Consider the following 26,781-nt stretch of genomic DNA (forward strand, 5'->3'; position numbering starts at 1 on the left):
TTCCTGTGGAACAATACAACTAAACCTTTGCTAACTTTATCTACTTGGTAAATTAACACAGAATAATAACAAGTAACTTGTCCTAAACACTTCAACACACATTAAGTAAATGTGTGAGGTAACTGGTATGCAGTTCCTTAAACAAACATTGAGTAAATATGGGATAACTTATATGCAACTACTTCAAACTGTATTTACACTTAACAAAGAAAAACAGTTCTGATCAACAACAATCTATGAACCAAACCTACAGTTAACTAAAAGGAATGAAGTTCCTTTGAACCAAACAAAGAACATTTCACCTATGCAAATAAGCTCTGCTCATTGTTAGTGAAGGCCTCTTACACAGGAACAAAACACACAGACAACATAAGGACAGGAAGGATACATATGGCTGACAGGGATCAAAAGACATCCCTATCACTAAAAAGGAAGAACCTAGATAAAAGGAAAGTCATAAACCCGTAAAGACGAGGCCTCCAAGTCTGGCAGGCCAAGGCTTTACTTAAATTATTCCAACAAATAGGTATTAAATATAGATTTGTTTGTGTAAAGTGTTAATGCACGAAGTATAGAATTCACTGAGAGGACATTGGAAAACAATATTTTGTTTGCGGTTTAAATTATTTGAAGTAGCCACTGAATTCATATATTAGTTTAAATGAATACTGAGTGTGTTTAATAGCTTAAGTCCATTTAAAACAATGAAATTAAAATCAAAGCAAGGTGCACGCAGGTGGATGTTCTGGAACCGGATACTCAGAGTCTCCCATCTCAGAGTAAGTCAACTCATAGTTCAGGGATAGACTCAGAGTATGTTGAACCTGCTTTCCGGAATACCCCCTGGACTTTATGTATTTATTTGTATAATTGATTACTTAGTTGGTTCGTCTTTCAGGGAGGGAACCGTTTGCACCACACTCCAGTCCAAATGGTGGCGGTAATGCTCAGTGAAAGCTGGTTGCCAACCGCCATTAAACACCAAAAAAGAAAAAGACAAAAACTACTACGCATGCACCAATTTGAATAAGTGGCGGGGAAGATAATAGCGCAAGTCTTACGGTACTTGCTAACAATTAGCACTTCATTAGTGAGAAAAAGATGGTGGAAGGTCCTGGGTGTACATTAAACGGCGAGAGGATAAGCGCGAGGATCCAGAAAGGACAAAGAGTCAAAGAGATGCGAGGCAGCATGTTCACAACGAAGGTATGGTGTCCGCAATAGACGTTTTTAGTCGACTGATATGTTGCAATAGCAACCAATGCACTTAGTAAACAAAAATAACAAGTAATCGTCTGGTAAAAATCAGTGCAACTCGACCACAACTTCTCCGTAGTGACGTTCGTGTGTTTGCAGGGATTCAAGCTGGAAAGAAACCACGCCATCCAAAGGCTCAAAGGCTGTCAGTACACCGGCGTCGACACCTTGGGGAAGGAGCTCTTCTTGTATTTTGGCCCTAACGCGTTGAGGTAAAGAATGTGATTAGGCAGTGGTTCTAATCATTCGTGTCCAAAGTGGCACTGTAACACAGTGACAAACGTGCGAAGGTGATGTTTTACTATTACGTAAATTTAGCAGACACATGATTAGGTACAACAATGTACTTTATCAAGTGATCGACTGGCTCATCTCATGGACCTTGGACACGTAAGTCAGGTCTACAAACACACCTTTTAAAGAATACAAACACATGTATAAAAATCAACGCATTGAGGAAAGCAATGCAGCTCAGTGGCCTAGTAGTAGAGTGTCCGCCCTGAGACTGGAAGGTTGTGGGTTCAAACCCCGGCCGGGTCATACCAAAGACTATAAAAATGGGACCCATTGCCTCCCTGCTTGGCACTCAGCATTAAGGGTTGGAATTGGGGGGTTAGCTCACCAAATGATTCCCGAGCGCGGCACCGCTGCTGCTCACTGCTCCCCTCTCCCCCAGGGGATGGATCAAAATCACATGGGGATGGGTTAAATGCAGAGGACAAATTTCACCACACCCAGATGTGTTTGTGACGATGATCATTGGGACTTTAACTTTAACTTTAAAGCAAGAGCAACGGACGACAACAAAAAATATTTAGATAGTTTAGAGTTTAAACAATCTTGTTTTTTTTATTGCTATTTATGATGCAATTAGTTTAAAAATGTTTTTACCAAACAGAACCAATAAAATTAACCTGTATTAAAATAAAAAGTATCTGAGTTATTATATATAATTGTTTTGGTTTCATAGGTTAGTATTATGTTAAAATAAAGGTAAATGAATTAATATGGAACAGTTTATTTTTTTTACTTACTAAACACTTTGATTTGCAGTTTTTTTTAAGCATTCATTATGACAGCGCCACAATTTTCTACCAAACAAGTTTGTACTGTAAGTCATGTCTGATTACAACAATAATGCAAGTAAATCGGTGGTTTTATTACTTCAATGTTTCATGGTTCATAAAACAATCATATGTAAACATATGGACTGCACGTCTCAAGCACTGAATTTATCTAGATGGAAACTGAGAAAAAATGGATGAATTGGATAAAAATAACCATATAATTTATATTAGTTTATTCAAAAACAGATGCCAATATTTTCAAGGGACAGTGCAGTCAGCACAAACGAATTATGTTTCAGTTACTGGTGGTCTGGTCCATGATGTCAGAAAATAGGCAACTGCTTTTTTTTTTTTTTTTTTTTTTTTTTTTTACATTGGTTTCCAAAGTGAAAGCAGGTTTTTTTTTTTTTGACTGAACAGATAATCTTGGATGCACACACTTTTTTTTAAAAACAGAGTTATATATTATATTATATTATATTATATTATATTATATTATATTATATTATATTATATTATATTATAACGGGGAGCTCGAGGACCAGAGCTGGACGTCCCCTGATCTAATAAAACCCAATATAAGAGCTTAATCAAAAGATACCTGCCTCCACAAAGAAAATAATGCTCACTTTTGATTGACTCTCTGCCATGGTGACTCTGCAAAAGCCGTTTCCCTGCTTATATCACTTGTTAAATATTTGCTTTCATACTCTTCACTAAAACTGAATCCTCTATTAGAGTCCACTTTGGCATGAATGGCTCGATGCGAATCAACGGTGCTGAGAAGAAACATAGCGTTGGCAGCGGCTCCGTCCCCGTGCTCGAAATCCACCTGGACAACGACAAAGTGTGCTTCTTTGACAGTACGGTGGAATTGAGGTAAGCCCAATATCTGACTGGATTGAGGTTCCATGAGTTCACCTTGGGTAGCAAACCCCGTCCGGTGAGCCTGCCCAAAGTGATTTAACTCGATGTAAGTACGTGCGTGTGCTTGTGTTCAAGTGTGTGTTGAATTTTTGTGTTCTCACAGGTTGAGTGGTGACTGCGAGAAGCGTGTGCAAGCCCTTCAGTCCCTGGACGTGTGCTCACCCGTGTTCATACCCTCACGCTCGGCTGAGGCGGCGAGATGCCACGGCGGCAGGATGCTCTGTGATGTCCTCCTGGACCAGGCCGTCATGCCGGGAGTGGGGAACATCATTAAAAACGAAGCTCTTTTCGACGCGGGCCTACACCCGGCCGTGAAGGTATGGATGATGGATGATGCGCAGCTGAAAATGGTGGTTTGGAAAGTGAGACAACCAGAGACTCTTTGTAGCTTTCTGGTATTTTATCGAGTGATGTGTTTCAGTGGGGGGGCTAAGACACAGAAAGTAATGCAATGCTGCTGGAGAAACTGAATCATTTGGAGATTTGATATGATTTCAAATATAAAAAAAATATTTATTTTTATTTAGAAATGTCGTATTAAAAAAACTGGAAAATGTAGAATACTGTACAGTCATCCCATTTGGCCCACGGGCCAGACTTTGAACATGGCTGCGTTACACATGGTAATAACTCACTGGGGTTGTGCCTTCCTCAGGTGGAGCAGCTGTCGGAGGAGCAGCTTCACCATTTGGTAAAGATGACGCGTGATTTCACTCTTCTCTTTTACAAGGTGAGATGACACTCCCTTGCTAGTGTTACATTTTTTGTGTATTTTTTAAAATCACATTTTTGTAATTTCCTGTATTTATTTTCAAATATTTTATACCTTTATTTTTTGCTTATTCTGTATTATTTTATACAAATTTGAGCATAAGATGACATATATAATGGATAAAATAATCCATTATATATGTCATCTTTGTGTATTCTGTCTACAACCCATGATTGTTTCCGCATAATAAATATCAAAGAAACATTTACATATATCTTCGCTTTTTGGTGAATATGTAGTGATTTTTTTTTTTTTTTAAATAAAGGAACACATTTACTATTTTTCTCATGTATTTACAATTACCTCAAATGTGTGTATATTAGATAGTGTTTTTTGTCTATCTGTTTTATTTCTGGCAATTTTTTCCACCGAAAAGTTAGACTGGAGTTCTAATCCTAAACCCCAAATTTATGATGAACATATCTTACAGTTTAAAAAAAAAAAAAAAGGTGCCACATTCTTTAGAACATTTTTTTTTTTTTTTATAGCCCTTTTTGGGTAAGATGACAATTTCTGTAACCTGCAGATAGCTTGTTTGCAATTGATGATTTAGTCCATATGCTGTCCATATAACTTGAACATGCTGATGGCGTCATCTGGCCTTTTTACACACTACCCTCTCCTCAATGTCTCTACCAGTGTCGCAAGTCTGGCTCTGCGCTGAGCACACACTACAAAGTATACAAACGTCCACGGTGCGGCCGCTGCTCTGGCGCTGTCACCGTCTGTCGTCTCGGTGACAACGCCAGGATGACGTACTTCTGTGAGCGCTGTCAAAAGCGTGACACCACCAGCATCTACATCAGGTGGGAACTAAACATTGTTTTTTGGGTCCTGAATGAAGTGACCGGTCAATGTGGGATTTTAATTAGTTTGCTTAAATAATGGTTTTCTTAGAATAACTTGTTTTGGTGGTAAACTACCTTCCACGCTCAAAGAGCTTCCTTTGAAAGATACATTTGGCTCAAAATTAACCCACTTGGGGTCAAAAAGGGACCGATCAACTACTTGGGTCAATTTGACCCAAACTTAGTTGATTATTTGTTTTGTTTTTTCATTCTTGCCACAAAACAAAAGGATAGTTTAGAAGCTTGTGTTTTATAACTACACATAGTTAAAATACTACTTAAGTCAGCTATGGAACCATTTTTCTGTCTTCAACAAAGCTTTACGGATAGAAGGTTTCAGCTCTGAGAAGCCATCTTTTGCAAGCAGATGGGCTTGGCGGGGAGCAGGGAAGTGTTTCCGACACCACCAATGTGCGTGTTCAGTGTATGTTTGCCAGACAGAGCTTGGGCTCAACACCTCCTGGCTGGTGTTTGTGCGAGGCTTAGCGAGGGCTCCCCGCCGAAAGCCCTTCAAACACATTACACAGCTGACAGATCAATCTGCGAGGGAAGTTTGCTGTCAGCAGCCATCAGCGCGACTCTATCCTTCATCCATCTCTCTGTCCATCCTCACCATGATTGGCGGTCTTCTTGTCAAACATAGAGGAGCTTCATGTTGCGGCACTTATATTTAAATGCACGCCGCCTGCTACTGGTGTTGCCTCGCCAGCTGCTACAAGTGTAAATGTTTAGTTGGCTTCCTCCTGCAGTTTGTGTATCATTTTCTGGGTGGTGGCTTGGGTTGGTACTTTTTTTCCATTTTGCAGTATTTTTCAATATTGCTGTGGTAGTATATTTACAAAATTCTATGTGGCCCGTGAAAGTGAATCAAGCATGCCTATGATGCTTGCTAAGCTCTGTACCAACATTTCAAATTGTCTCATATACTAAATAATAAGTTTACAGACCCCGTTATGACAGTAACTTGAATATTTCAATAAACTACGATTCTTGATTTTTGATTTCAAAAATATTCATCAAAACAGTCAAGAGTACAGTATCTTTTATCTTATATCTTGTTTGTGATAAAATAACCAGTTAATACATAACATACTGGATGTGAAATATTCCATTCCTTACCTTTGTGTTTCTTATTGTTATTCTTAAAGTGAAAAAAAAAACATTTTTGTATTATTATTGATAGTTTTTCTTGAAATTATTACTGATATTTCTGTCTTATTATTAACAAGAAATAAGTGCAGTAAAATAAAATTGTTGTTTTTTTAAATGGCAAAGTTTTATTTTGAGGTCTCATGTTCGCAGTCAACTTCCTGTCAGAAACACCCTGATTGGCTGGGCAAGCAGCGGGGGAGCAGCCAATGAGAATGTGGCAAAGAGGGAGGAAGAGGACTGGGCATGTCACCTGTGCACACTCCTGAACCGGCCCGCCACCAAAAGCTGCGACGCCTGCCTCACTCCCAGAGCTCCGGGTAAAAGTCTTGTTAGTTTGTGTAATACATTTATTTTTTATTTCGGCAAGTACATAATCAACACTTATTTCAATTTCATTTCACATTTTGTTTTACATGACTTGATGTATATACATTTGTTTTAGCAGTATCACACTCGTGTTGAATTTAACAATGATCATTTGATCACTATATAATGATAATGTTATATTTTGCTAGCAATTCATGTTTCGAGTTTGGATGCTTTGAAATGGCCCAAAGGGAAAAGTTGTGGGACTCCTGGACATGGCAATGTTGTCTAATATTGTTTGTCATAAAAGTGTGCATTTAACAAGCTATGTTTTGAGCGGAGCTTCAGAATAAATATGAAATGTCTCTCGCTTCCTCTGCAGTCCACAGAGAGGACGCCCCTGCGCCCTGCTCCACCGATCTGGTGCGATACACCTGCACTGCCTTCACAAAACCCCGAGAGGAGCGCAAACTGAACTGGCGCTCCGCTTTCGGGACGTCCACCCTGCTTTTCTCTGATTTAAGCGAGGTGCCTGAGCTGTCTCACGGGGAAATGCCGGCCTCATCCAGTCGGCCATGCAAGAAAATGAGAATTGATGGCGGTCCCTCTAACAAGTTGGGGTGAGTGACTCGCTCATGAATAACAATAATAAAAGCTTCCCAAGTATGAGGGTACTCAACTTTCATTTTCAGGTTATTCCCACTCTAACGAGACAAGTTTCATCTCCTCCTTTAGTGCACACACAACAGTAACAACACATCACGGTCCCGCCGGACCCCCTCACTTGCATCACACGTGCATCAAAGTCACAATATTAAGAGAATAAAATTGGATGTTTTTTTTTCTCTGTGCCATTTATGCTCATTTGTGTCATTTTGAACATATTAGAATTGTCATAGTAATGCGAGAATAGTGTTTTTTTTTTTAAAAACATGGCATCATCTCACAAGAACAAAATCATAAAGTCGTAATTACATATGAGTAATTTACTTTTCCAAGAGGAAAGTGCCATTTCAGGAAAATAGTTTTACTTAAAAAACTCACGCTGTTACAAGAATAAAATAATATACAGCTGCCCCTTGGTATTTGCGGGGGTAAGGACCATGCTGGCCTGCAAATAGCAAAACTATGCTAATAATTGATGATGATTATAATTGCACTGGAGTTAAAAAAAAACATCTTTAAAAAGCAGGGATATACCACCAAAATTCCACACATTTTTTTGTGCCTTAAAAATTAAAAAGAATAATTTTTTTGGTGAGGGGAAATCCATGACTATCTGGGGGTCCACTGCATTTTGCGATAAAACCTTCAATCTCTGAGAAATAAAGCTTTTTTTTTTCTGGAGAAAACACTTTTTTGAAAGAATAAAATCACTATTGAGTAAAAAGACTCCATCCTGCAAAAAAAGTATTTTATTATTTTATAGCTGTTTTGTCTCTTCTGTTAGTGTGCACACAACTGCAGGGATGGAGCGCAGCCCCTCCAGCCCCAGCACCCCCCCTTTGTGTGCATCCCACGGTCGCCCAGCTCTCCTGCGAGTGGTCCACAAGGACGGTGACAATAAAGGACGACGGTTTTACGCCTGCACACTTCCCCGCGAGGCAAAATGCAACTTCTTTCAGGTGAGAAGTCACACTCCTTGTGTCTGCACATTTTGCTGATACGAAGGATTAGTATTAGTTCTATTAGTCCTCCGATTTTGAATTAGACAAAATAATACAATATTTTTCTGAAATAAATGTGTCTAATATTACAAATTTAGTAAAAATAAATCACTTTTTTTCTTGAGAAAAATATAATAATTTTTTCTTGAAAAAAATAGTTTCTTCCTTGATTGCAACTTTTTTCTCAGACAAACAAATGGACGGTTATTCTCATATCGTAATTTCTTTCCAGACAATAATTGTTACTGTGTCAAATTTTAATTGGGAATTGTACAACTTTCTTGTTGTAATATTGACTTCTAGATGTTTTTCTTGAATAAATCAGTTTTTTTTTTTTTTTTTTAATACCAAATAAGCTTCCCCCCCCACATTTTTTTTTTTTTTTTTTTAAATTGCAACATCACAATTCAGCAAGTTTGTGTTTTGTTTTTCCAGTGGGCTGACTTGCATTTTCCCTTCTGTCACCATGGCAAACGATGCGTTGTGAGGACTGTGCTCAAGCTGGGACCCAACAACGGCCGCGACTTCTACACCTGCGGCTTCCAAAAGGGTAAACAGTGCGATTATTTTCAGTGGGTAGAGGGCGGACTTGGCCTTTCTATCCTGCCAGGCTGTTAGCATTAATTTAGGGCTAAATTATGTTTAATTCATGACAAAGAAACACGTTAAAGTACCATACTTTCAAAAAGGATGATATTGTAGCATAAATGTGTATTTACTTTTCTTCTCAATAGTGTGTTATGAAGATTTGATATATTTATTAAAGACGCCAAACAAAGCCTTTCGTCACAATTGTTACTTTATTGTTGACAATTTCTCTTCAAACCTTTGGTTTTTTTTTTTTAAAAACAGTCCACTGACTTTATAAGTGGTACATCTGACTCGTTGTCAGACACCATGTAGTGAAACTTCAATAAGCCTGGCACCTTGTTACAAGCTGCACCTTTTTAAAAAGAGCAAAAGCAAATCATTGGTTTGTTGTTAGGGTATAAAAAAAAAAACAAGTAATCTTGCTCAACATCTTTTTTGTGCCTGTCAATAGCTGAACTATTGGGTTGTCAATTACATTCACACGTACTTAATGATTCCTCTGGGGATGTTTCATATGGATTTGCGTTGGATGTTTTGGTGAGTGATGGAAAAGTTATCTTTGTAGCCTCTGGGTTTCTGTCTTTCTGCTATTCACGTTTGAAACAGTTCTGTGGCACATTTTCATGTTTTATGTACTCTTGGCTTCAAGTTGTAATACAGGTATCTCATTTAAGGCTTTCAAGTGATTCAGAATCAAGTTTTGGACTCTGGATATGCCCAATAAAGTCAACTTAAAAATAGCTGCAGATTTTCTACAATAATATGACTTATTCATCAGCCACAGTGTCTTCCTGGTAGATACATTGTGGCTGATGAACAAATGAGATTGTCAGTATGTCATGATCAGACTAAATTATAATGTTTATGCATCACCCTAGGTACTTGTGCTTATTTTACCAACAGAACAGTTAACACTGTAGGCTCTAAAACCCTGTTTTTAGATTTTGCCCCAGTCAAAGACATTCCTCAAGTTCCCTTCAACACAGCTGGCATTATGAAGTACAGTTTACATTTTTCCATCTCTCACTTGAAAATGTAACCAATCTTATATTCGTTTTACTTTTAAAGCCAACAATTTGTTGAATATTGTCTCTCAGGTAAGTAAGAATCATGTTTGGCATTCTGGCACATTTAGTGACATCCATGTGTGTAAGTGAATCCAAACACTCACCATAATGGCCTGTTGCGTTAGCACAGATGATCGCCCCAAAAAAGTCAGCGTAATGCCTCTTAATCCTGGAAATGGCCATCTTGCAGGCTGCCGAGGGATCCGTCCCGGCCCTCATCAGCTCTACCGCCAAGTAACTGTCGGCAGTGTGGAATTGGACAGGCATCAGGCCAACTAATGAGCGCTTGTCACGGCCGCTAAGCGAGCTGTCTCAGTAAGCTTGGGGTGCATCGCTGTCCCTCAAGGCGGAACACTATACATTCTTCATAGGACAAATTAATGTACTCCTAGGTCAGTTTTCTGCAATTTCAAGAATAAAACTGCAGTTTTGACAAAAAGTCACAATGTTACACAAAAAGTTCTTCAAAAACGTCTACAAGAAAAAGGTAGTAATAATATGACAAAAACGTGATCTTTTAAGATAGTCGCAGATAAGAAACAGTAGTAGTCAGTAGTAGTCAAGGTTTTCTGCAAATAGTAATGTTTTGAGAATAAAGCTGTATTTTCTTAAGAAAAAAAGCTGTCATCTAGAGAAAATAATTTGTATTTTTTCCTCAAGTCAAAAGTCAATCTTATGGGAATTTAGTTGTTTTCTTATACATAATGTTCTAATCTTACAATAAATGTATTTTTGAACAAAACTAATGTACGTGAATCCACTGTATCCCCCAACAAAATTAGTAATACTAAAAAAAATAGTATTCATAACCTGACTACTTTTAGATAGTTATGCTTGCACAGCAACATTGGAAAGCTTACAAAAATGCATTTTCAAATAAATAAAGATGTTCCTTTTTTTTTCCTTTCTTGAACTTAAAAGCCATAATCTTGAGAGGACAAAATAAACAAAACAACAACATCCATCCATCTATCTGCCAAGGGTTCCCGAGGGTCGCGGGCGTGCTTGAGCCTATCCAAGCTGACTTCGGGCAGTAGGCAGGGGACACCCTGAACTGGTTGCCAGCCAATTGTAGGGCACACAGAGACGAACAATCATCCGCACTCACACCTACGGGCAATTTGGAGTGCTCTATTGGCCTACCACGCATAATTTTGGGACGTGGGAGGAAACCAGAGCAACCAGAGGAAACCCATGCAAGCATGGGGAGAACATGCAAACTCCCGGAAAAGAAAAATCTCATGGAAAAAAGGTGAAATCATAGGAACTTGAACTAAACACAAATGTTACTGTTATACTAGCAGCATAAAAGCACAGAGGAGCTACCTGGGCAGAAAGCGCATCATGAGGTCCCCATCTCCAGTAGCAGCGGCAGCTCCTGCCAAGCTGTCAGCGTATGCTCCCGCACCCACTATGGGAGAGTCTCCAACTCGACTGTGTTGGCATACAAAATGCCTGGACATGTATATTTGCCACTGAAGCCACAATAATTTACAAAGTCCTACCCTGGAACTTTATGAGTGAGCCCATTCGTGGACGTCCCTGCTGCCACGTGGCCGTATTGATCAAACGCGATTATACCTGGTAAAAAACAAACAAACAAACAATTGTACATTACTAAATTGGAGGCAATCTGAAATGATCATCCAGCTCATGCAAATCCATAAAAACCCACCTATGGTGTCGTGGGAGCGAATATTAGTAGGAAGGTGCTTTTTTGATTGAAGCTGCACTTGGGGTTTGTAGGGAGGACACGATTTGGATGGGTTGGGAAAAACATTCTGAGGAAAAAACAGGATTTGAATTATTTATATACGTTCATTTTTTAGTTTTTTTTTTAAATAGTAAAGAATGTGACTTACTGATTACATATATGTTTAATTAAAAAGGCCCTAGAATAAGTTAGGTAGGTTAGAAAAATAGCCACCAAAATATTTCATATTTCATCAGAAATGAGATCAGCCTTGTGCCAATGATAATATAAAATCATATATGCCTATGATTAATATTAGCTCCTTTAAGAAAGAAACATTGTCCCTTAGTTGCTAAAAAAGCAAAACAAAAAAGACTCATTACAAACTAATTACAAACAGAACACGCACACAAATAACATCGATATATATATATATATGTATATATATATATATATATATATATATATATATATATATATATATATATATATATATATATATATATATATATATATATAGTATAGATATAGAAAAACAAGTGAGTTAAGTACTTTCTTGGGTCTATACTTAGAAGGTCAGGATGAATCAAACCAATGAAACAAAAAACTTCTAACCCTAACAAACCATTTTCTTCCCACAAATAACATAATTATCAGCATGCCAGTCGAGTTCAATATCTTTTTGTAGCAGCATGCCCGGAGCAAACACTGATCAACATACTGGCACACTTACCTTTCGGTAATTAGGTTGGCAGTTGCCCTTCAGCCACTGTGTAAAAATATCCAGCGACTTGACGGTGGTCAGGTCCTCAGCGATGAAGCCCATGTTTTCTGCGAACACCGTCGCTGCAAAAAAAGTTGACATATGGCCTTCTTAGAATTTGTTGACAAGAGCCAATTTTACAGCCCTAATTTGCTCTCGTAGCAAAATATAATCGCAACTGAGGAGCCAGATACGGTCCAACAGGCGTTAACATGCGTCGGATGAAACCGGAGCACTCAATAGATGCCTTCAGGTTGCTTTAAATTAGTTTAGGAATAAATTTCACCCAGGGTGGCTTCGAACGCCAATTTAATCACAAAATGTAGGATAATGAACACTTATGAGAGCCTCTGCCCATTTTGTGCCGTTCACTTTTTTATTTTCAGGTCAATTTTGGCTATGTTGAATCCAAATCAGTCAAATTTGCAGGGGGCGATTCATATTTGTTTATGCCATTTTGATCCCACCTTCATGTTAACATCAAATAATGCAATCCTTAAAAATGTCCATGCGGACACGTGCTGTTGTGGTACACATTACACTTTTTGTGAAACAATCCCAAACTTTAGCCAATTTGTCTTTTTCCTTTTTCCAGACTCGCCGCCAACACGCCAACCGACTTCTTCACAAAATGGTTCATGCGGCTACATTAACGTTGGTCCACTTGGAAAGATGAAGCTTTGAGGTAGTAGTCTTTTATTGAGTCCTTTTTTTGTAATAGAATTATTCAGCTTAGTCTATGAATTGCTAAATAGTACTTGTTTTTCATTCACTTGTGTTATATTTTTGGCTTCGTGTTTTTCAAATATTTACTATATTTATGATCTTATATTAGTTAAAGACTACGACGCATTCTAACTCGGAGAACCCCGGTACTACTTTTTGAGTTTCCCACCAGACGGCAATACTTTTGACCCCATTCGGAACATACAGAAGAATTTCATACCATTTTACGGTTTGTACAAGGGCACGACATGACTGAAATGATTACTGTCGCTGTTTATTTCAACTAATGGTATGCACTCTCATTATCTGAGAAAATACGACACCTAATCAGTCACTCCATTGGCAAGCAAAGATGGCCGTGACAATACGCTCCAATTTAAATCGAGTGCTGTAATGTTATAGGAGTGATTGGTTGTCGTGGGGAATATCTGCGACACTGGTGGGATTTTCCCCGACACATAACTGAGGCTTCACAGAGTTAAATTGTCTGAGGGGGACACAAACCAAAGAGAAAATATCTCGTTAGTGGCAGTTCTCCTGGAGAAAATGCCTTAACGATGGCAGGAGGTCAAAGAAGAAATGTCCAGACTGAATACACATATGCAGGAGAGCATTTCTCAAATATGCAGGACATTGAAGATCACACCTTATGATTCGGCTGTTGTTTTAACTACACGGAACCTACAATATGGACGGATCCGACAGCTGAAAGAGAGAGGGAAAAATATCGGCTGGTCTGATGGGTCTCCATTTCTGCTGACACGTGATTAGTGTCAGAATGCGGTGGAAGCAACATGAAAGCCTACATCCGTCCTGCCTCGTAACGAGTTGCTTTCATGCATAAGATGTTTTCTTTGCTCTCTGAGTAACAACTGGATTTAGAAGCTACAACCTTCCCCTGTGTATTGTTACTGACCACAAACATCACGCTTACTTCGAGCTGGATATGGCACTGGCTCTATCGTCAAACCAGGCTTAGTGGTTTAAATTAAGATTTCATGTCATGGTTAGAATTTCAGATGATGGTGCCAAGTCCGAGTTAGGGTTCCAAATTAGGATTTCAAATGAATTAATTTAAATTATGATAATAATTGATAATGTTTTTAATCCAGTGTAAGGGTTTTCCAATTCATGTTTTATGGTTAGGGTTTCAAGCAGGGTTCAGTGTTTCAAGTTGAAGTTTTAGGTGAAATTCAGGGTTAGGGTTTTAAATCAGGCTTTTTGTATTTGTTTTCAGTCATGCTAGTCATTTAAATGATCCTGTCAATACAAGATTAGTGTCTCGAATTAGGGTTTTAAGTTTAGGTTTGGGTTTCAATTTAGGATTAGGGTTTCAAATTCAGGTTTTTGATATGGTGTTTTAATCCTGCTTTCGAATTAGGATTTCAAAATAGGGTTAAGGTTTTAGGTTACAGTTTCAGATTTCACTTGAGGGTTAGTGTTCCAAATTAAGGTTTGAAGTCTTGTTTAGGGTTTCAATTTAGGGTTAGGGAATAATTTTAAGCTTTTGAAATTTATACGGTGTTAGGGGTTGGAAATCAAGATTTCAAGACAGCGTTAAGGTTTCTAAAATGGGTAGGTTACATGTTGAAAATTGCTTTCTACGCAAATTGGAGTTGGAAATGCGTCTCAGGTGGTAAATTTCACACTCTGATTGTCATACCTGATTCTCCCACCAGCAAACTGTGCTCTGTGTGCTCCATCACAGCTCTTGCAACGCCAATGGCGTTCTTGATCCTCCTCAGGTCAGCCACGGCGCCCACCTCCATCGTGTTACTACTCATACAGACGCGGTTGACAGTTTCGCCCTCTTACTTTCTGGAATATATACTATATCTTTTTTACCCATTCATAATCATGGCATCCAGCGTAGTTTCACCGCTCTCGTCTGGGCTCCCACCGTAGCCCACACTTCCGCCGCATTGCTCCTTTTGACAGCGCTTGCACCCCGCCTCCACAGCGTCCAATACCGAGCCACCGGACTGTAGGACCGCCCACGCTGGACAGGGAACACAAACACATACCACTTTAATTGTTACTTGTGAATTCAGACTATTGTTTCTCAATACATTACAATTGTTTGAAGATATGTAATTGCTGAAAACGTGCAAAGACTGAGATGCAGCTTGCAACCAAGTATGACACTCTCAAGGCACTTGCATTTTGGATGGATCAGTTTTGAAGCCAGCATATTGGTCATCGTTAGTGGAAATCACCTGTCACCGTAAATCCATATTTCCAGTGGAGCTTCTAGTATTTTCTGTGCACCTTTCTTTTTCTTCTTGGGCATAGGCTTGTGTGTTTAATGCTCAGAGAGAAAAAAAAAACTCTCCAAATACATCCGTTTATTTTACTCATTTTGCTAGCATGTGGATTTACAACAGCAGCTTGAAATGTATCAAGAGTCAGTTATAGACGGATGTAATAGAGATATTTTACAGCCTCTGCAAATAAATAAACCCTAAGTACTGTAAGTTTTTTTGTTCAATTGTGCGGCACGGTCTAATGTGGCCAACGGACCTAGAGCAACTCAGTGCTTGGGGACCACTGGTATAAAGGAACAGTATTGTGCTAGTATCTGTCTACATGTGCTGCTTCACCATTTGTGCTCAAGTATCTGTTCCTTGATAATAATGTTATCCACTAAATTGCCATTTGTTGTGAAGCCGAGTCACCTGTTACCAAATAGTGCTCATAATGCAAGTTTAAAGTCAAATCTCTTGTTTTTCAAGGGACCACTGTATTACAAACACAAAGCTCAACGAATAAATATTCTTGTAAAATAACTACTATTTTGCCAGAATATTACATGTATTTTTTCTTATTAATTTTTAGCTTAAAAATGTGCCTGATCACAGACACAATTTGTGCTCACAAAAATTATTCTTGCTTTTGTTCTTTCACACTTGATGGCTGGACAGGTAGTACAAAACACAACAATTTGTATCCAAGCGATTCAAAAGCTACAGCTTTAAATTCACTCCTTCAACCGGGCACACATCCGCAGATGCCAAATTGCTGTCACAAGAAGATATGATGTAACTCGGTGGCAAACATCTTCTGTCGTCATTATTTTTTTATGCTTCCCTATGTCCACGTGTGTGGGGGTAGGGCTTCTTGTTGCTCCATGCCCAGTGTTGCACTGATGTTTTAACAGAAACTTTAGAATACAGCAAAATCTCAAGGCCGACAAGTTGCGCTTACTATAAGATACCAGTAGCACACAGCGAGTCAATTTGCCCGCTTTCACACCATCAGCCTCAGGAGGCTAGGGGGAAAAATGATGTACAGCCGATAAATTAAAGAATTTCCATCTATCAAGCGCAGGACATTTTTTCCAGTTAACTCCCATCTTGTCCAGATTTCATCTGTCAGCGCAGCTACGTGGAGCGCACCTGGCGGAAAGCCGCCTTGACAGATAAAATTCCGAGTGAATGCGAAAGTGTTTTCACTTACAATCTACGACTTTCTGGTGCATTATCCCCGACACACAAGCCAATGGAGCGATGGCAGCCCCTTCCTGGGTTGGCAGTTATGAGTCCCACTCGGTTTCAAACGCAGTCGCTGATGCTTAAGTTTCACATTATCACCAGATAACATAGCAGCTATGGATTTGAGTCGAGATCAAATCTCAACTCCCAAAATCCTTATGTGACCCCTTCAAATCTGCCTTTATTAATGTCCTTTATAAAAAAAAAAAAAAAAAAAAAAAAAAAACACTTTGCTCCCTCCATTGTCATTTGCTGTTAATGTGCTTAAAATTCCTCAATATACATTCTTTTAATTGTTCTGGTAATCTACTTTTGATTTTTTAGCTGTTGTATTTGCAAATGCATCTGGGTCCCACGCCTTTGCTTGTGTGACGCACTTAAGTAGTCCTGTGAACCAAATGTGCTGTACTGCCTTTAAAAATGGTACAAAAACTATGCTGATTGTTGTACATATCTCTGTGTGTGTGTGTGTGTGTATATATATATATTTATATATATATATATATGTATGTATATATATATATATATATATATATATATATATATATATATATATGTATGTATGTATGTATGTATGTATGTATGTATGTATGTATGTATGTATGTATGTATGTATGTATGTATGTATGTATATATATATATATATATATATATATATATATATATATATATATATATATATATATATATATATATATATATATATAGTGCATAACATATCTGCCCTCTAACCCACACGCACACACGCCTCTTACCAAATCAAACATAAATTGGAACTGTATTATACTGAGACAACACATTTTGATTAAAAAAAAACTTTGATTTTGAAAACTAGGTGTCACGCGCTCGTCCCATCGCACTTTCTACCGTAATTCATAGAAAATGGCGAAATAAAAAACGAAAGAGCGGTTTGCTTGACTTAGTAACTAACTAAGTCTTAGTTTAAAGGCGAGCTTCACTGCAGTTCTTTTTGAGTGGTGGCTGTTTTGACTGCAGTCAAAAAAAGAAAAAAGAAATATGAAATACCTGCAGCCGTCGCATTTTTGAAGCTCCATGTAGTGATAACCAGTGGTAGCGAGGCTTGTCCAAGCGTGAGCAGGCATATTAAAGAGAAAAGCAGCAGAGATGTCGGCATTCTGACCTTAAAGCACCGCACTCGACTCTTTAATTTTGTCAATTCATGCTCAACCGACAGAATAGTTTGCTTCACCTCTAATTTCAAATAAATTATGTTGCGCTAATAATAATGCCAAAATTTGGTTTTGCAGACACATCACAAGTTACTTCCTGATTACGTCACATGTTTGACAGGCATATTCTTAAAGGAGACGTGCCGTAAACCTGTCAAAAATAGTAAACAGCTACTGACAAGGACCATGGCATAATTTGGTTAAATTCAACAAAAACAAATAAAAGTGGCTTTATTATTGTCTAATACAGTGTAAGAAGTTTTAAAACTAGATGATTTGATTAAAATGGTAAACTGATGCAGGATAAAAGTCTGAAAGAACTAGCAAAAACTTTCAGTGAGATATTCGAATACTAAAAATCTCTTAGTTACAGTAAACTCCCCCCAGTTATATTGTGGTATTTTTTTATTGTTTAATAAAATAGTCACATTAAATGCTGCTAAAAAAATGACCATGTTTGTGTATGTTCTTCTGTGTGGTTTTTAGCTTTTAACTTTTCATTCTATTTATTGTATTTATTTTATTTTTTACCTTTTTGTATTCATCGGTTGGCACTTTTTAAATTTCGTTGTACATGTGTGACAATGACAATAAAGACCTATTCTATTCTATTCTTGCCTCAGATCCCTGGGATTAATTGTAACTAAAACTTGCTCCTCAAAATTTACAAATTCCTACTAAGATGAAATCATTAACTGGTAAAACTTCTCAAAGAAAAAGTTATTTTGAGCCTCGAAATGGAAAATAATTTCATGTAATCATTCTGAATATTTTTTTACACTTTGCATACTCCCCTACCTGGCCTAACCATGTATTCCCGACATGTCTTTGGTTTGGTTTCAAAGACACAATATCAGGTGAATTTCAGGGTTTTGACATGTCAATTCTGTGATTAACAGTCAACCTGTCAATCACAATAGACCTCACCTCTTGCCAGCTGTCGTTATTCCTAAAGAAATAAAAAACAATACCATTTTTATTTGTTACATTGTTATGTTCACCCTTCCTATGTGGGAGATTTTCTATTCATAACATCCATTGCATTGACAAGATTAGCATTAATTAGCATTGTAGCTATGGAACCAGTGGGTTCCCCTGGGCTTTTTCAATTGGAATCCTTCATCCAGGTGATATCATGGCTAGAGGCTCATTATTGACTTGCAGATTGACTCAGAGTGTTCTGGTTTAAGGCGGGCGGGATCGAAATTGCGGAGGAACAGCTCGGGGCCGGGCCTTTGTGGCGTTCCTCTCTCTAGGGGGGGGTCGTTTTTAGTGCACAGAAGCCTCAGGCGGATGTCTTGGCTTGGGATGCTCTGTTTGTGCTTGGCAAATATCAACAGGCGGACTTGTTGCTGGCCGTTTGTCAGTCTGCTGTCTTTGATGGCACATTGGAATTATACCAGTGACTGCAAAAAAAAAAAAAAAGTGTAGTGGAACGTATGGTGACGTATGCACACATCTCTCTCCTGGCTACTCAAGGTACGGGAGTCAAACTTACTTAAATTGCATATTTTAGGACTCGGGAACTGCTTGGTTAAATGTTAAGAAAAATAAGACTTTAAACTTAAATACTTGTCATTAACTCTTGTCTGTATACATTTGAAAATCCACATTTTCAATATATTTGATCGTTATTTTGATTTTTTAATTTTTTGTTTCTTGTGCAGGGGCTGCATCAGTTTCATGCAGAATCTGAACACGATTAAAATGGCAGCCAAGGATTATGCATTTGATACAATCGTGAAAAAGTGTAGAATAAGTATACAGTAACAAAGTGCTTAAAGTACAAGTATCTGAGCAAAATAGCCTTGATAGAAATTAGATCAGTCAACTTGCGCAATACGACAAGAGTAAACTCAAGCAAACCTGATCAAAAACAGACAATTCCAATTCCAAAGACTCTGAACTGGTTACCAGCCAGCTGCAGAGCACACATAGAAAAACAAGCGATATTATTAGGATTATTATTAACAATACTACGACTACTACTACTAATAATAATCATAATAATAATATTTTACCATTTTAATGATATAAACCCGCAGAGCCAACATTCTTTCAGTTTCTCCCCCAGTGAGAATGTTTACTGTGACTGAATAAATCAAACATGCAGTGCTGAGAAACTTTTTGGCATAAATGTGCTAACACGGCACTCCACCGCCTTCACACCACATGCTCATCCTGATTCCCCCCCACACACACACACACACACAGACACACACACAGAGACACCACACACACACACGCACACACGCGCACACACACACACACACACACACACACACACACACACACACACACACACACACACACACACACACACACACACACACACACACACACACACACACACACACACACACACACACACATCTCTCCTCAAAATAGCGTCTCTCCCGCCATGGGCCTCAAAGAGACAAGTGGATGGGCTACAATGACTTCCTCACAGCAAACAAGATCAAAAAGTAACAGCGAGCAGGCGGGTAGGGGGGGACTACTAACAATGTGGTCTGACCTTGAGGAGGTGCCTTTACATTATTCATACCATGCATACAATTTTCTCTGATATTTTATTCATTGTTCTTTTTTACTTTTAAACAAAATGCAGTCTTACAGATTGCGAGAAGAGAAAACAGATGAGAGCGCAGCGACTTAAACAACATCGCCACTTTGAAGTGATTACTTCAATAATCACTCACAAGCTGCTTGCTTATTTATTTTGTGCTGCAGAGATGAATCGGTATAGGAGAAAAGAAAACTAGTTGAAACATTTAACTGACTGGCAAATTTGATGAAAATGCAAAAATTACAAAGAATCTCAAAATATTTTGAATAAATAAAACGTAATGGAACAGAAATACACAACTATTACAATGTTTTTAAAAACATTAGGAAACTCATTAACATAAATAAAAAAATAAGATAAACAATAAAACAATAAAACAATATACATTTATAAAATACAAATACAAAATACACAAAATACAAACATGTGAATAATGTAAAACTATTGTTAAAAGATGTCATAACAGCCATAACAAATGTCATAGCAAATATTAGAAAAAGTATTGACAAAAATATTAGATGGAAATGCAAATATGCAAAATATATATGTAAAAATGTTAGAAAAAAGGCATACAAATAATACTTTGAAATGATAACTTGAACAAGCACAAGGTGCTTTATTATTTTATTTATTATTTGTTGTGCCAAAATCAGTTGGAATGTTGAACTGCCTGCACTCGTCATTTGCCCCAGACACAATGTTGCAATTAGAATAAAAAGGTTTTAAGCAGCATACAGGCCCCTATAAACAGGTAAACCTTCAGAGGAACTCTATTCTTTATTTTTTTTAACCTTTATTAAACCAGACAGAATATTAGGAACAGTTTCCTATTGTTACTAAGAAGAAAAAAATAACACATAGTAAATGCTCATTATGTGAAGTATGTTTTCAAAATATCAATAACGTATTTAAGAACAAATTTCAAAGTAGAAATAATTCAGATGAAAACACAAGGGCCATTTCACAGAATCATGGGACTTTGCTAACTTTCTCAACAAAAAATTGAATTACCACTAAAATGTGTGTTGGCCCATCTTGGGCCACTTTTTATGTTGTTTTATTTGTGCTGAACATCCCTTTGGTTAATTAACAGGATTGACAGTAATGGGAGTGAGATTTTTAGCATAGAATTATAGCCAATGCATGAAATCAAGACAAATCACAATCATGCTAGTAGGATGTTGACACTAAGTGCATTAGGGTGATTTAATAAAATGTTGCAATATAAAAATAGCATAAAAATGTGCTTTTGATGCATGAATCACTATCTTTGTCTTTCAAACTTGCTACAGCCTGCAAGGAAATTGCGTATCAGCGAAATCTGATGGATAATATGCATCTGAACACACAAATTAAAGAGCATTATAATACCAAAATAGCATAAAAAATATGTAAATTGTTGTTGGAATGCCAAATATATTAATCCATCAATTTTCAACGCCGCTCATCCTGTTCGGGGTCACGGGGGGTACTAGAGCCTATCCCAGCTGACATCGAGCGAAAGGCAGACTATACCCTGAACTGGTGACCAGCCAGTCGCAGGGCACAAAATATATCAACAAAAAATGTGAAATAAACATCCTAAGAAGGAAGAAAGGAAGAAATAGTCTGTGGGGACTCATTCGAGTTCAGAGAGGAACGTGAGCCAAATCTATCAGGCGTCACTTGGGGGAAAAAAACCTCCTCTCTGACGTTTATGACAACATTGTGGGAATCATTGTTAGTTTGTCTTTTAAGCGCAACCAAGAAATTCCAGTGAGCGTGCAAATTTATTGTGTTCCTTTTTTCTCTGTCACGTGGTGTTGACAAATACCTGAGCTAGCGTTTTGTTGAAAGCAACCTTCTTTGTTTAATCAAGGTCTGGTTTAATGAAATGACATTTAAACATTCATCATTGCCATGCATCCATTTTTTAGTAAAGCTTGCGCCTATCCTGTCAAAGAAGAGAGAGAGCACATAAATAGTATATAAACTGACTCCGGGCTAAAGGTAGACCACACCCTGCATTCACAGGGCACCACCTTACTAAGAACCCAAACATCAACTAAACAAAGTATAAATGGATTAAGAATACTATTTAATAACGACTAGTATAAACATTGTTCTGTCATGCTTAAGACAACATGATTCTGGTTCGTATTACATCTCGACTTAATTCTGCGTTTTCCCATTTTGGTGTCATGCAAGGTACTAGCCCAGCTCGCTGTCAGACACGGCGGATTAACAACAGATTAGCGCAGCGCCCGCGGGGAAATTCAGTCACGTGTGTGCCGCCATATCACTGGGAGGGAAACGTCAGGAAAATGACAAGTCATAAAAAATGCATAGCCAATCAATCAACTGTTAGCACAGTGGCGTTGCAAAAACACTGGGATTGATTTCAATGCTCCAAACGGGTGTTGAATGGCAGTCTTGGGATTTTTCGTTGACATGCAGTTTCACAGCCTGCTACACAATTTTGTAGTATGTCACACCTTCAGTGTTTTTTTTTTTTGTAAAACAGAGGTACCCAAATAAAAGACTAGTCAAGAATTTGAAATAAAGGGTTGGTAATTTTGGCAGTGTTGTCAAGACACAAAAAATTCCGGGGGCAAATTCTATATAAAGCCGTTGTATCTCCAAATTCAATTAATTAAAATAAATCAAGATGTTTAGACTTGGATTAAATTTCTTTGTATCCCAAAACATGTTATGTTCAATGACGTCTGAAGACTCTAGATTGTACAATTGCGTCTTTGAAGCCTTTATGATGATGATTGAGGAATTACCAAACGACATATTTTGGAATATTTTTGGAATTAAATTACTCTGCAATGGATACACTGTAACATAATTAATAAAAAGTCAACACAATGTTTTTCTAAAGAATCCAAGATATATGTTTTTGTAAACAAAATGTAATTTATCTTCTATGAACAAAGTATCACATACAATTTATAGTTCAGTGAATTTATGATAATGGATTAGTTCTGGAAACATCAAAGTCAATTTAAAAATCTGTTATAAATCAAATACCTGTTAAATATTTTTGGGAACATCAAAAAAAAGTTTGAGGCTTCTATAAATGTACTCTAGTATTAATTCTACATGATTTTTGGAAACATTCGATTGAACATAAGTGTGGAGTGTGTGTGTGTGTGTGTGTGTGTGTGTGTTCGTGTGCGAATGTGTGAGTGTGAGTGTGTTTTATAAACATCCATCCATCCATCCATCCATTTTCTGAACCGCTTAGTCCCCACGGGGGTCGCGGGCGTGCTGGAGCCTATCCCAGCCGTCATCGGGCAGTAGGCGGGGGACACCCTGAACTGGTTGCCAGCCAATCGCAGGGCACACAGAGACAGACAACCAAGCTCACTCACACTCACACCTAGGGACAATTTGGAGTCTTCAATCGGCCTACCAAGCATGTTTTTGGAATGTGGGAGGAAACCGGAGTGCCCGGAGAAAACCCACGCGGGCCCGGGGAGAACATGCAAACTCCACACAGGGAGGGCCGGAGGTGGAATCGAACCCGCACCCTCCTAACTGTGAGGCGGATGTGCTACCCAGTGCGTCACCGAGCCGCCTGTTTTATAAACATCAAATATAATTTCATCAAACAGAAATGTTTATATGTTTGTTTTTTGCTGAATGGCACACAATTCATATTGAGCTGCCTTGGAGTTTTCTCTAAACTATTCAAAGCATGTTGTTCTTCAACAATGTACAGATGCTCAGCTATTCTGAGCACCATTTATAATGTTCTCTGGCATCTTTTTGTCGACAACAGTTTGGTGATAAACGGGTTCCTAAACATGTAGCTCCTTTCCAAAACAAGCAATTAAAATGTTGACATCAAGCGATTACTCTTCCTTATTTAATTGCTGATTTCATCCATTTGAAAAAAGCAAGACATACGCAAATCTCAGTGGCTTGATCCCAATGCAGTGGTGCTTCTGATCCAGAGGATGGGGCTGAAGCATTAACCACAGTGCTGCCGTGTTGCCGGCCGGGCACATGCCCTCCAGTGCTAATGATGCTGCTGCCTCTCTTTGGTCAGTAAATGAAATTCTAGCTCCCATCGAGACTGATAGATGAAATACATTTCCGAGTGGTGCAAAGTGCAACGGGAAGCCCGCTGAGGTGTCGGGAATCTTTCATTTTCACTATCACAACGGATGTCATACATGCTGGGATGCCATGTTAAAAATGTATACTTACTGTGAATTTCATGAACTCAGTATAATTATGCAATAGGATACGCCAGCGATTCACACCGAAGGTATTATAGAGCGTAAATACACGTTTGGGAGCAAAGGCAATCTTGAGTGTTCTTTTCATCGAGTCATATACAACTGCAAATTATGCAACATACATTATACAGTACAATTCTATCTTTACAGATAAAAATACAAATGATTTTGTTCAACATCAAAGACAATTTAAAGTCTTCAATGATGTCTTGGTAAACATTAAAGGCCTAAAGGCATTTAAATCTTCACTAGCTAAACTTTTTTAGACATATATGCAACAAAATTCCACAGAATGAACCAGTTCATACTTGTTAACAATGTGTTGCTGTGAGCTATTAATCTCAAAATATTGGCATTGTTGCATTGTTGTTCACCTGGTGTACAAACTCTCATGGGTTTGGTTATTTGAAACAGCAGCTATGCGAGGCCGTTCTGTCATCTTGCAAAGAAATTTCTAGCAGCAACTGTCAATGAACGCAACAATTGTGAAGCCCTGTCATTGCCGATGATGTGAAAATTATGATGACTGACATTTATATGCATTAGTTATTTAGGAAAATCAGAGAAAAATAATTTGCATAATAATTGGGAACACAGTGTACAAACCTATAGGTCACTTGAAACATACACTGCAATGAACAACAGTGGAACCTTTAATAAAATCTAACACTAAATATAAAAAAAAAATACCTTCAAGTCAAGAGCAATAAATTAAACTCAGTGGAATACAAAACAATTACAGTAATAGTGCAAAATAACTAACAAGTAACAACTAACAAGTCGTAGTATCACTGCATAATAATTGACACTCACATGAAATTTCCCTAGCCGTGAGCTCAATTTAGAAACCCTTATTCCAATCAAATAATGGTTTGTCATGACAAGAAACAGGCTGTAAAAGTGTATGCGATCCTATATGGCCGAGGCAGCCGAGTTGGGTGATCAGACAGGTGGGCTGAAAATGCTTTATAGATTCAGAAGACTTCTTTAGACTGAACATTATATAACTCTGGTCCAAAATTGTGTTAAAATGCAAAAGTAGTTTCAGTATACAGTAGTTTAATTATATATGAGTAAAACAAAGCTGGGTATGCATGTGTGTTTGCGTGAACACATTGGGCTCATGAATAACTTAATGAAATGAGTTCCCCTTAATTGCTGAAAGAGGGTGCTACATGCTTATTTTCGATCCAAGCCAAGCTGTCTTCTTGAACCGTGTCTTGTTTGTGTTGCAGACAACTTTATAGACTTAAGCTGGAAGCAAGGCTGGCAGCAGTCTCGGTGTGAGTTCCCCGACATTATCTGTAGAAAGATATTGGTATGGAATTCTGTACATGTAATTTTGTGATTCTTTATCTGACTAAAATAAAACTTAAAACGCACAGCGATGGCGCACAGATTGCGCCAATCTTGTCCCAGTCGGTTTGTTCCGATAAAAGTCAAACTTTTAGTTCCCTATCAATTCAGTTTCCAATGATCCTAACGTACAGGATCACATGTAACAATGGGGAAGATGTTAAACCTTTAGGGATCTGCTTTCGCACTGAACAACTCAGGTTGTTATTTTGCTGTACTTTATCGTACCAACTTATAGCATGTTGGCATTTGAAAAATTTTGCTTGAATATTACCGGAATTCGTGACAAGCAGTAAAACCTTTATGAATCAGTCTTTGCTTCTTATCTACTCAGGTTATGATCTTACCACATTAGCATACCAACTATTAGCATTCCGCCAGTTCCATTTTGCATATGTCTGACAAAGAGTTTGAAAACTAAATCCTAACTGTACATTTGAACAAACTTTGCTTTAAGGCCACACTACCCAGGAAGAAATATAAATATAATAAAATTATAGCAAAGTCCGGAATCCTTACAGCAAATAAATCCTGACGTCTGAATTACCCCCAAACTGGCTTTTTGAGGAAAAAGATGGTAAATGTATCACAAAACCACAGGTAGCACTCTGGGGAGTTATAGTCCTCTTCATACATGAGAGCAAGATGTGGCCTCTTTTTTCTTTCCTCTCCAGCATTGGCATCTTTATTAGCTTTTTTTTTTCTTTTTTTCTCCAGCTGTTTGTGGCTCGCCTGAGACGCTCTGATAAGACGCACAAGCATCTCAAAAGGGGGGAAAAGCTCAGTGTGACGAGCAGGAGGAGTGGAATTGTTTGATGGAGATGCCGATTGGGTTTCTCGTGTGTTTTGCGGACCTGTCTTTCTACTAGAGAACATTTGAAGTGGGCTTTTTCCCCCCTTGTTTTTAAGTCTTATCGCCACAACAATGCGGAACGGATTAAAGGCACCTGGGGTGGCTCACCTGGAAGCTCGCAGGTTTATAACATTGTTGAGGTTCAATGTGCAACCTGCAGTTTATAAGGCTGTATTAAAGTAATTTAATACATGTCAGCATTCTCACATGGCCATACAGCAGTTACACTTTCCATTCCTGTTATAACACGCAAGTAA

The 26,781-nt window shown here is 38.1% G+C and overlaps 2 protein-coding genes across 6 annotated transcripts; one reads left to right on the top strand and one right to left on the bottom strand.

The window, feature by feature from the left end:
* The first annotated feature begins 985 nt into the window (after positions 1-985).
* neil3 (nei-like DNA glycosylase 3) lies at positions 986-26,233 on the top strand. 3 transcript variants are annotated; one of them, XM_049758738.2, is made up of 12 exons: positions 986-1,206; positions 1,357-1,469; positions 3,063-3,203; positions 3,355-3,568; positions 3,907-3,981; positions 4,663-4,829; positions 6,174-6,340; positions 6,712-6,949; positions 7,780-7,954; positions 8,432-8,546; positions 12,706-12,795; positions 25,551-26,233. In XM_049758738.2, the coding sequence occupies exons 1-11, from the start codon at positions 1,102-1,104 to the stop codon at positions 12,792-12,794; spliced, it is 1,599 nt and encodes a 532-aa protein (XP_049614695.1). In that variant the 5' UTR covers positions 986-1,101; the 3' UTR covers position 12,795; positions 25,551-26,233. The 3 variants fall into 3 exon arrangements, with proteins under 3 accessions (XP_049614695.1, XP_049614688.1, XP_049614704.1); XM_049758731.1 differs by lacking the exon at positions 25,551-26,233 and having other exon boundaries at positions 12,706-15,622; XM_049758747.1 differs by lacking the exons at positions 12,706-12,795; positions 25,551-26,233 and having other exon boundaries at positions 8,432-8,774.
* On the bottom strand, positions 8,824-17,640 carry aga (aspartylglucosaminidase). Of its 3 annotated transcripts, none has more exons than XM_049758837.2 (9): positions 17,354-17,640; positions 14,682-14,835; positions 14,500-14,612; positions 12,081-12,193; positions 11,330-11,435; positions 11,160-11,235; positions 10,981-11,109; positions 9,759-9,892; positions 8,824-8,933 (listed from the first exon to the last, which is right to left on the bottom strand). In XM_049758837.2, exons 1-9 carry the CDS (start codon positions 17,460-17,462, stop codon positions 8,839-8,841), a joined length of 1,029 nt encoding a protein of 342 aa, XP_049614794.1. In that variant the 5' UTR covers positions 17,463-17,640; the 3' UTR covers positions 8,824-8,838. The 3 variants fall into 3 exon arrangements, with proteins under 3 accessions (XP_049614794.1, XP_049614786.1, XP_049614801.1); XM_049758829.2 differs by having other exon boundaries at positions 8,824-8,939; XM_049758844.2 differs by having other exon boundaries at positions 8,824-8,939; positions 10,981-11,088; positions 17,354-17,639.
* Positions 26,234-26,781: the final 548 nt, after the last annotated feature.

The sequence above is a fragment of the Syngnathus scovelli genome, chromosome 1 (assembly GCF_024217435.2).
Source record: "Syngnathus scovelli strain Florida chromosome 1, RoL_Ssco_1.2, whole genome shotgun sequence".
Classification (NCBI taxonomy): Eukaryota; Metazoa; Chordata; class Actinopteri; order Syngnathiformes; family Syngnathidae; genus Syngnathus; species Syngnathus scovelli.